The 11,157-nt window shown below is 39.3% G+C and overlaps 3 protein-coding genes across 3 annotated transcripts in view; 2 read left to right on the top strand and 1 right to left on the bottom strand.

Moving 5' to 3' along the window:
* The window catches only part of LOC109839356 (UDP-glycosyltransferase 73B4-like), a 1,783-nt gene extending 1,424 nt beyond the window's left edge, over positions 1-359 (top strand). Inside the window, 1 exon segment of the mRNA XM_020407788.1 lies at positions 1-359. This exon segment is cut by the window's left edge and continues 5 nt beyond it. Coding sequence (XP_020263377.1) covers positions 1-238 — 238 coding nt within the window. The 3' untranslated portion in view covers positions 239-359.
* LOC109839350 (glutathione S-transferase T3-like) lies at positions 2,741-3,658 on the bottom strand. Its single transcript, XM_020407781.1, has 2 exons — positions 3,155-3,658; positions 2,741-3,073 (listed from the first exon to the last, which is right to left on the bottom strand). Exons 1-2 carry the CDS (start codon positions 3,446-3,448, stop codon positions 2,741-2,743), a joined length of 627 nt encoding a protein of 208 aa, XP_020263370.1. The 5' UTR covers positions 3,449-3,658.
* Positions 5,253-6,246, top strand: LOC109839343 (putative nuclease HARBI1). Its single transcript, XM_020407775.1, has one exon. The coding sequence runs from the start codon at positions 5,275-5,277 to the stop codon at positions 6,244-6,246; it is 972 nt and encodes a 323-aa protein (XP_020263364.1). The 5' UTR covers positions 5,253-5,274.

Here is an 11,157-nt window from a genome sequence, read left to right as displayed (position 1 = left end):
AGTGGAGGGGGCTGTAAAGAGGGTGATGGGCGGAGGGGAGGAGGCTGAGGAGAGGAGGAAGAGGGCGAAGGAGCTCGGAGAAAAGGCGCGGCTCGCAGTGGGGAAGGGAGGGTCATCCTATGTTGACACCGGCAACATGATAGCGGAGCTGATACAGAGGCGAAGAACAGCTGAAGCTAAGAGAGGATTTGATGTATGCAGCGATACGGTAGTCGGTGCCCCTGCAGACTGTGTGTAGTTGAAGGACATGCCTGTTGTTCTTTTTGTAAATTAGCAGATGTAGTCACTACGATAATGAAAATAGTTGTTGCTTGTAAGTTGTAAGTATTAATTATTTGGTCATGTACGTGTCCCTTTTATGCGCTCTGAAATGAACTTTTTAGTCCCACATTGGCTGCGACGACGTGCGAGGTGAGGAGATTTCCAATAAATTTAGACGTTATTAACGCAATTAATCATACCTTTCTCGGCCCTACGGTTAAGATTTTAAGTGTAGTATTTGTTCCTATGAGCTTGATATCTGAAATGAGGATCATGGGTCCACTGGGGCCCGCCATCGTCGCATGTGTTTTGCACTATTGCACGTACGTGCCTGGCCCACCCCTGCTAAATAAACGCTAAATTTAGGTATTCTAACTCTTAAGCCACTGCATTATGAACTGACTTTATGCATTGCAACATATGCACACACATATATAAATTCTCCACTATTTTTACCCAATATTATACGTAAACACCCTCACTTGTAAAGCCCTTCATTTAAATATCCTAAAGTTTCTAAATATTTCATGCATGTTGATACATCTGTAGTTGAACGTTAGAATATTCGTGGAATATTCCCTCATGGTTGCCACATGATCATCTGGGGCAAAGTTTACGTAATTTACAATAACTATTTCTTAATGTAAGACTTTGTGAAATTGGAAGAAGTTCATTTGACAATTCCAACACAAAATTTTAAAACCATATGAAAATATAAATTTCAATTCATATTTATACCATTACATGCAAAAATTTATGGAAATTGATGCCCCATTTACCTATGAAACTTGAAATGCAAAGAAAACTACACAAGAAGATTAATCCCCTAAATCTTTTAAATTATTTTAAATTAGTCCATCCAAATTGAGGAACTAGTAGCAAACATGCACTTCAAGCTTCAGGGAACTAAAAGCAAAATATAAAGATTTGAGCGACTAACTACAAATATCAGAGATTTGGGGGATTAATTTCAAATATAAAAGCTTAGGGACATCTCAAATATGAAAGATATGAGGGACCAATATGAAATTAATACAGTTAAAAAGACAGGGAAACCCCCAGAATCTGCAAATTAATGATGAATATAGTTTTGGAGCGATATTTTCAGAACCCGCTAATATTATAAGTGAACTACATAACTACGATTTTGCTTCCTCACTTCTCCATCTTTTCAAGGTAGAATCATTGTCCCACTTCAGTAATGAGCTAGTAATTAATGAGACAAGTCAATTATATATGAGCTAGTAATGAGACAAGTTATCACATTCAAGTGCAGCAAAGTGCCAAAATCATTTGGTCCAATGAGAGATAGATCGAGTTTATGTAATCCATAAAGTCGGTCCATGCATGTGACCTCTATATTGTCGACAAATTAAAAAGATCCAATAATAAATAGGATAAATTAGCTAATCACAAATGACCTGAAATATTCGGGAGATTTTAATGACTCTCCCTCAGTCCCAGGTTTAATTCTAAAGTGAATTATCAAAAAAGGAAAATGTTCTTTGAATATTTCGAGATATAACCCCTTCTCTCTCTTTCACCTTGGAATCAACTATTCATCCGTTATCTTACATTGATTTAGAGGATCTAGGCTAAAAGAATTAAATTGTGTTAACTAATGTTAAACATTATAACCCTTGATCTTCATCATAATTTTGGAGATTTGGTATAACTAAGAGCAACTCCAATGGGGAGGCTGCAAAATGCAGCCTCCCCAAAGCATATTCTTGGGCATATGCTTTTTTAGAGGGGGGTAACTCCAACCACCTCCTCTATATGAAGCTCTATTTGCATTTTTAATTGATTTCTTTTATTAATACTTTAAATAGATTTGAAAATATAAAAAATATAAATGTTAAAAAATTATATGAATTAATTTAAAATATAAAATATATTATAAATTAATACTAAAAGTATAATATATAATATACTCATTATTTAAATAAAAGTAATTATCTTTAATAAATTGATAATAAGACATAGATAAGAGCCTTTAAATTTTAAAAAGCAGAAAATATAGCATAATATTTGGAACAACCTTCACAGCTACTCCGAATGATGAAATTTTATATATTACATTCAGCGGCATTACATAGAAAAAGAAAGTACATGAAAATAAAGTACATGAAAAAAACTAAAAATCGGGCAGGCCATTTCCTCCATATCCACCGCTTCTGTAGTCAGGTATTCCGTATTGACTTCCTGCATAACTATATTCAGGATTAGGAATATCAGATGAAGAACCTCCGGTTGTGTTTCTATTTAAAATCTCTTGTTTTTTAATTCGAAAATACTCGCGTTCCGAAGGATCAGTAATAGTATCAAGATTAATCAACATAATCTTACTTTCCTGGCGTTCCCTTTGAATATCTAATTTTTTCTTTTCGTTTTCGGCCCTTAACATCATAATCTGGTGCATTGTTATTCTATCATTTTCTCGTTCTCCATGACTTTTTTTTTAAATATCGACAATTTCTTAATTGCTTTTATTGAGAGTTTCCAAGTCGAGGTTGGATTCAGTTGCTTGTCGCCTCCTCATCTTCTCTTTCTTCCTTCCTGTCGGTCGACTTGTTATCATATCTTCGTCATTATGAGTATATTCCTCATTATCGTCATTTAAGTCGACGACAGGAGAACTTGAATCTGATCCCTGAGATGAGCGGGACTTTGAAGTTTTGGAAGTTGCAGGCGATCTGACACTTATATTTGCCCATTTCTCTGCATCTTTTAAAATTGACCAAACATGATCAAATAGAAACCCCTTTCTCTCTTCTGGATCTTCTGCAAATATTATCCTAGCACGTTTAATCTACCACAAGAGAGGAAGAAACATTTATTAATAACATGATAGTAGATGATAATCAAGATTTATGTTATTCAAAATACTTACAATGTCAAGCTCAGAAGCACCGCTTGGATTTAAGCGCTCGACTTGTCGAATACATCCTCGAAATTTACTGATGGCCTTCATAATTAATTGCATTCGGCATGAAAGAGACTTTGGAGTCCTTTGAGCATTACAAATATTGGAAATCCTTTCATGAAATAAAGCAGAAATTCGTTCCCACAGCTTGTCCTTCTTTTGATTAGAACCCATGACTGGATCTTGAGAAATTTCGAGCCACGTGGCGCATAAAACTTGGTCTTCTTCTTGTAAAAAAGATTTTCCGCGACTAGATGCCATAATCTAAGGAGGAATGTAAAGAGTTATGAATATAGAATAAGAAGAGTTGTGGTGGAGATATGAAAATTGTGCAAGTATTATATAGGGATCAGATGTGGGGAGTCTCCAACACCAGGAGAATCCAATGTTGGGAGTCTCCAACACAAAAGGAATCCAATGTGGGGGTGAGAAACCAATGCTGAAAAGAATCCAATGTGGGGAGTCTCCAACACGAAAGGAATCCAATGGGGGGGTGAGAAGCCAATGCTGAAAAGAATCCAATGCGGGGAGTCATATTATATAATGACATTACATCCATCTCTAAATAACTCAGAACTTATATGATTATTTCTATAAATAACTTCTTCATCAATGAACTATGGAGCCGGACTGTCACAACTACCATCTTCTTCTTCTTCTTCTTCTTCTTCTTCAGACGACGAAATATGGTCTCAGTACATTAAAGATTGGGAGGAAGATATGACACAATGGGAGAAGGAAGATGAGAAATTCGTTCCCACAGCTTGTCCTTCTTTTGATTAGAACCCATGACTGGATCTTGAGAAATTTCGAGTCATGTGGCGCATAAAACTTGGTCTTCTTCTTGTAAAAAAGATTTTCCGCGACTAGATGCCATAATCTAAGGAGGAATGTAAAGAGTTATGAATATAGAATAAGAAGAGTTGTGGTGGAGATATGAAAATTGTGCAAGTATTATATAGGGATCAGATGTGGGGAGTCTCCAACACCAGGAGAATCCAATGTGGGGCTTATCTCTCTCAAGAGGCAGAGCGGCCAAAGCGTATTGGCTCAGTTCCTGGTCATTTGGTGATCAATCGCGGGAGGGAAGAAGGTAATTCTCGACTTTACCATGACTATTTTTCTGATAACCCTACATATGGTGCAAACCTATTCCGTAGAAGGCTCCGGATGCACAGGAGTTTATTCCTTCGTATAGTTAAGGCGGTACGTGATCATGACAACTTCTTCGTACAGAAGATGGATGGTGTCGACAAACTTGGGCTATCAACTTTACAAAAAGTTACATCGGCATTTCGCATGTTGGCGTATGGAACATCAGCAGATAGTACTGACGAATATGTTAGGATCGGTGAGTCAACTGCAATTGTGTGTTTAAAGAGATTTTGCAGAGCAATTGTAGAAGTATATGGAGATGAATATCTGAGGACCCCCAATGGGGGTGAGAAGCCAATGCTGAAAAGAATCCAATGCGGGGAGTCTCCAACACGAAAGGAATCCAATGTGAGGGGTGAGAAGTCAATACTGAAAAGAATCCGATGTGGGGAGTCTCCAACACAAAAGGAATCCAATGTGGGGGTGAGAAGCCAATGCTGAAAAGAATCCAATGCGGGGAGTCATATTATATAATGACATTACATCCATCTCTAAATAACTCAGAACTTATATGATTATTTCTATAAATAACTTCTTCATCAATGAACTATGGAGCCGGACCGTCACAACTACCATCTTCTTCTTCTTCTGACGATGAAATATGGTCTCAGTACATTAAAGATTGGGAGGAAGATATGACACAATGGGAGAAGGAAGATGAACTCTTAGCTCGCGTACATGCCTCTAATAGTAAAATAATGACTTATCTCTCTCAAGAGGCAGAGCGGCCAAAGCGTATTGGCTCAGTTCCTGGTCATTTGGTGATCAATCGCAGGAGGGAAGAAGGTAATTCTCGACTTTACCATGACTATTTTTCTGATAACCCTACATATGGTGCAAACCTATTCCGTAGAAGGTTCCGGATGCACAGGAGTTTATTCCTTCGTATAGTTGAGGCAGTACGTGAGCATGACAACTTCTTCGTACAGAAGATGGATGGTGTCGGCAAACTTGGGCTATCAACTTTACAAAAAGTTACATCGGCATTTCGCATGTTGGCGTATGGAACATCAGCAGATAGTACTGACGAATATGTTAGGATCGGTGAGTCAACTGCAATTGTGTGTTTAAAGAGATTTTGCAGAGCAATTGTAGAAGTATATGGAGATGAATATCTGAGGACTCCCAATGTCGACGATGTTGCAAGGTTATTGCAAAAGGGCGAAGAAAGAGGTTTTCCAGGAATGTTAGGAAGTCTAGACTGTATGCATTGGCAATGGAAAAATTGTCCAACAGCATGGGCAGGACAATACTCAGGTCGTCATGGAGGTCCAACCATTATTCTTGAGGCAGTAGCATCATATGATCTATGGATATGGCATGCATACTTTGGCTTACCAGGATCCAATAACGATATTAATGTATTGCAGTCGTCTAATTTGTTCGACAATCTATCACAAGGTATTGCTCCTCCTGCTCATTACACAATTCAAGGAAAAAATTATGATGTCGGTTATTATTTGGCCGATGGCATATATCCGAAATGGCCAACACTTGTTCAAACCATTTCTAATTCCGATGATAAAAAGAAACAATATTTTGCAATGATGCAAGAAGCATGTCGAAAAGATGTTGAGCGGGCATTCGGTATTCTCCAATCACGATTTGCTATCATCAAGGGGCCAGCCCGTTTTTGTGATAAACGAACTCTGCATGATATCATGACTGCTTGTATTATAATGCACAATATGATTGTCGAAGATGAACGCGACGAGCAAGAAGATGTTGTCATTTCAACTCCACAATCAATTCCGAATGCTGAAAATATGGAGATAACCGAAACTGAACGATTCCAACGGTTTCTTGCTCGACATAAGAGGTTGAAAAACAAAGAAGCTCATTTTGCACTTCGAAATGCATTGATTGAACATTTGTGGGAAAGACATGGAAATGAAGCTATGTAATTTTTTTTACTAATAAAATAATGACTTTTTCAATTTTAATTACTTGGTTCTTGAAATTTTATATTTCAATTAATATTATTCAATATTAGTCTCATTTTGAAGGTATCGACAAAACATTTCCAACTGTAAAATTTTTATTTAAAAATAATTAGTAGAAATAAACTTATGTTGATTTTAAGTTGAATATCTAAAAATAATTAGTTAGTTAGAAGGGTATTATTGTAAATTTTTAGGGGGAATAGTGGTTTGGAGGGGAGCTGCATATTTGGAGCAAAAACTCCAAATATGCAGCCGAAGAAAATATTTTGCAGCCGGACTCCAAAAATTGGAGTCCGGTTGGAGCTCCATGGGGCTGCAAAATGGAGTTTTGCAGCCCCATTGGAGTTGCTCTAAACCCTGATCTTTCCCCTAATGTGGTTTTCTTTTTGTTTCGTTTTCTTCTCTAGGAAGTTAGGAGTCAGTGGAGAAATTTTCTGGTTGGTGACGACAAGGTCCGCTCCCATTCGAAAATTTCTTCTCCTGACTCATTTTCTTCCTCTTTAATTAAGTCTTCATTTGTATATATTTACCACAGTTTTGGTTCTATAGTTATATAAATATATGAGCAGGGGTTCTCACCCTGCTTCTTCCTTTCAAAAAAAAAAAAGATATAGTAGCAGAGAAACCAAAGCCAATCATACTGGACGTAAATTTGCAAGGTGCTCTAAGGTGATATTTATAGATTCGTAAAGACATGTTAGGGTTAGTAGGGTTGACCAAATCAACCAAATAACCGATGTGGAAAATAAGAGTATAATGAATCATTAATAGAGAATTTAAATTAGGGCAGAAAATGATCTTAACTTGTAGTTAATGGGAATAATATTTAGACTGATTTTGGGGTAAAGATGATGGAGAGGATAGCCTATATATAGATTGTCATTCTTTGTGAAAGGACATAGCAAATGAGAAATAAGCCCTTTCCACTGGAGCCCCCAAAATATCCCATGTCTTTCTCTAGTTTCCATAGTCAGAATAAAATTAAACCATATCATTCAAGTCCCATTATAATTTTGGGGTTTTTGTTTATGTGAGTAGGGACCACGAGCCCACGTGCTGGGCAAAGGAATTTTGTTTTCGCGGTTTTGATTTGTTCCGCATGATTGGTTTCGTTTTCGCATGATGAAGGCCCACCCGCTTCCTTCGTTAGCAGACTATAAATACCCATGTATTATTTTAGGGCTTTGTGCGAAGGAGGTGCAGGAATTGAGGGGTGGCGGCTAATTAGTGTGCGGCTACATAGAAAAGTTGGGCGGATGTGGCTGATTCGTGCGCAGTACAGCAAAGGTTTTTACGGTTGATTTATGTGCAAAGAACAGAGATTTTGGTGGCTAGAGAAGAAGCAAAGTCTTTTTGTATTTGTTCTTTGATTTGTGCATCCCTTTGAGAGAGATATTTGTTTGAGGGATCTGAGAGTTTGTTTGAGGGTTTAGATTGAGTGATTGTAAACCCCAGTTGTATCTCTCCCTCTAATAGTAGATCCCCCCCTCCTTGCCCCGTGGACGTAGGCTATTTGCCGAACCACGTAAAAGTTGTGTTCTTGCCGTGATTTGTAATAGCTTGTAGGTTCCCTCGACGCGCAGTCCTAGAGCTGACGAGAGGAAGAGCTGATATCTCACTTTGATGAGATATCTGACTTTTGGTTCTTGTTTCCTTTGAGAAACGAGAATTTTATTGTGATCTAATCTCTTGTTGTGCACCTAGCGCACCGGAGGTGCTGCCCAAATTTCCGATGCGCACAACAAGTGGTATCAGAGCTCCGGGTTGGACTTGGGAGCTTGTTTGAAGGATTCGCTGAAGGATTCCTATTTGAAGATTAGATCGACAACATGGGTGAAACAAGCACATCGGGATCGTCTCTTACGAAGACGATACATAGTTTGAGCATCAATAACATGAAGATTGATGTTCCGAAGTTCGACGGCAAGATTAATTTCGGATTGTGGAGGTGTCAGGTGATGGACGCATTGGACGCTCAGAATTTGGAGGAGACTCTTGAGTTACAAGAGAAACCTGCCGATATGGAACCTAAAGTTTGGAAGAAGATGAATAGTAGGGTGTGTGGAGTTATTCGGTCATGCTTAACGTCGGATCTTATTTATGACGTTATGAACGAGACGTCGGCGAAAAGAATGTGGGAAACACTCAATGAGAAGTATCTAACGAAGAGCATTGAGAATCGGCTTCACTTGAAGAAGAGGTTTTACCAGTTCAAGATAAAGAGGGGAGTTTCCATTAGGGAGCATGTTAACAACTTCACAAAGCTACTTTCAGACATGGCCAATGTGGATATCATGGTTGAGGATGAAGACAAGGCGATGCTATTTTTGTGTTCGTTGCCCGAGGATGATTATGGTACTTTTATCCTAACTATGATTAATGGAAGAACTACTGTTAGTTATAAGGAGGTGACCTCAGCGTTGGTGATTATGAGTTGAGGAAGAGTGTCGATGAGTCCTTCGAGAAGGCATCGGGAGATGCATTAGTAGTTCATGGCCGTGGTTCAAACCGAAGCAGAAGGTCGCGGTCTAGAGGTGCACATCGTGGGATTCGTAGGAATCAGTGTGCCTTTTGTAAAGAGGATGGACATTGGAAAGCCGAATGCCCAAAGTTAGATCGAGCCGAGAAGAATAATGGGAAAGCTGTACAAGCTTCAGATGTGAATATTATCAAGACTAGTGGCAACAATTCAGATTCGGATTCTTTGGGCTATTCGTTGTCTGTACTACCGTCAGTTTGTGTTGCCAACTCTACAGAGTGGATGTTAGATTCGGGTGCTTCATACCACGTTTGCCCTAGGAGGGATTGGTTCTCCAGCTTTCAGAAGTTGGAAAGAGAGGATGTTGTGTTCATGGGTAATGGACATGCATGGTCTATTTGTGGTATTGGTACCGTTCGTATTCGGATGTATGACGGAGTGATTCAGGAGTTGGATGAAGTGAGGTTCGTTCCGCAGTTGTCGAAGAACATCATTTCACTAGGAGCTTTGGTGGCATCTGGCTATAAAGTGACCTTGGTGGATGCACGTTTGATGGTCAAATTGGGGTCCATGATTGTTATGAAGGGCGTCTGAAGGAGCAATTTATATTATTTGCTCGGAAGCACGGCGATTGATAGAGAGATGACGACTTCATCAGATTCGGCTAGACTGTGGCGTTGTTTGATGCTGGGTTATTTGATTGGAAATACCGTGCATAGGTTATTAAGGAGTGCTTTGACCTGCAGTTTGAAGTCCTGTGAACCCATTGGTATGAGCAAGAAGACCGAGGTGGAGTTTGGGTGTTCATTCAGGCATTCGGGGGCCTTCCAAGGGAGCATCATTGGGAGGTAATAGGTATATGGTTTCTGCAGTTGGAGATTGCTCTAGGCATTGGTGGGTTGCAACCAAGTCCCGTTGGTGTGAAGTCCTAAAATCCCGCAACAAATGGAGGAAGTGTATTGGCAGAAAGGTGAAGGTACTTCAGTCTAATGTTAGAGGGAAGTACAAGAGGGACCTATTTCTGCATTTGTGCCGAGCTCACGACAATTGGAGACACTTCATTGGTGTGGAAACTTTGAGGCGACTGCCGAGCTCACGACAATTGGAGACACTTCATTGGTGTGGAAACTTTGAGGCGACGTGATGAGATGGCAAATTCGGGGAGTTGTTCCTTTCTGGAGGAGGATCGACATTTGATGTCGAGTATTGGCATTGGTGTGCAGGCTACGACATGTTTGGGCCATCTTATGTATAGGTTACCGACTGCAGCATGTAGAGATTTTGGATCTGGTGGAGCTGCTTCAGATTTTGGGTTGCGTCAGATGTTTGGCTACCCAGCACTTGGTCACATCGTGGATGTGAGATTTGATCCGATAGCACATTTGGGATTCAGAGGCGTGTTTGATTCTCAGGTATTGGCTTCTGACTTTGTTCTGAGTAGGTATGTCACTCACATTTAACTCTCGGCAGGTGGAGAGTGGTGATCAGATCTTTGGGACATCGCAGCGGGTGGAGAGTGATGCTACTCCATGTTGGGTGGAAACTCCAGATCATACTGCATCATTTGGGATTCCAGCTGAGGTGACACAGATTGGGGATCATTTGGATTTGGATGCAAATGATGAGTTAGATTCGATTGCAGCTGATGGACTTGATTTGGATACGGCCATTGGTTCACCTCAGATGGAGGTGTTTGATTTGTCTCAATTTGGAGCTATTGGGAGTGCTATCAGTTGCAGATCGTTTAGTGATATTGAATTTCTATTTGATTGAGGGCATTTGGAGGCCATTTGGGTGAACTACGTTCGGCTTGATTCCTTGTGCAAGAGGATACGTAGGCAGTCTTTATGATGCAGCCGGGTTTGAATTTGACGGGCTGAGATTGATTTTGTTTATCAGTTGCAGATCGTTTAGTGATATTGAAGAAGAGTTGCAGACTTTTCTATTTGTTTGAGGGCCTTTGGAGGCCATTTGGGTGAACTACGTTCGGCTTGATTCCTTGGGCAAGAGGATACGTAGGCAGTCTTTATGATGCAGCCGCATCGACATTTGGGGTGAGTGTTTGCACTCCCATTTGGGTTGATGCGGCATAATTATGTACCAAAATTACAAGTGTACAATTTATCAAGTTATAGTATAAAAAGATATCGATCCCACGAAGAAGGTGATTTTAAGAGATTATTAAACTTGGTTCTTATATTTTGTGCGTGACAATTAGGAATAAAGAATAAGTGTGATTGTATGAGTGGTTGTTTTGATTTATATGCAAGAGGTAATAAATTGAATTTTAGAGGAGAGAAGGAAGAATTAAAGAATAAATAAAATCATAAGGCAAGAAATATGAATTAATAAAATCAAGAAACAAACCCAAAAATGAAAAGAAAATTTAAGAA

The sequence above is a fragment of the Asparagus officinalis genome, chromosome 1 (assembly GCF_001876935.1).
Source record: "Asparagus officinalis chromosome 1, Aspof.V1, whole genome shotgun sequence".
Taxonomy (NCBI): domain Eukaryota; kingdom Viridiplantae; phylum Streptophyta; class Magnoliopsida; order Asparagales; family Asparagaceae; genus Asparagus; species Asparagus officinalis.
This window is presented reverse-complemented; position numbering and strand designations above follow the sequence as displayed.

Excerpts from the sequence above, each read along its gene's own strand:
- LOC109839350 (XM_020407781.1), bottom strand. The coding sequence starts at position 3,448 with ATGGCATCTAGTCGCGGAAAATCTTTTTTACAAGAAGAAGACCAAGTT. Across the intron at positions 3,074-3,154 it reads GTGCTTCTGAGCTTGACATT|ATTAAACGTGCTAGGATAAT; the intron begins GTAAGTATTTTG and ends CTCTTGTGGTAG.
- LOC109839343 (XM_020407775.1), top strand. The coding sequence starts at position 5,275 with ATGGATGGTGTCGGCAAACTTGGGCTATCAACTTTACAAAAAGTTACA.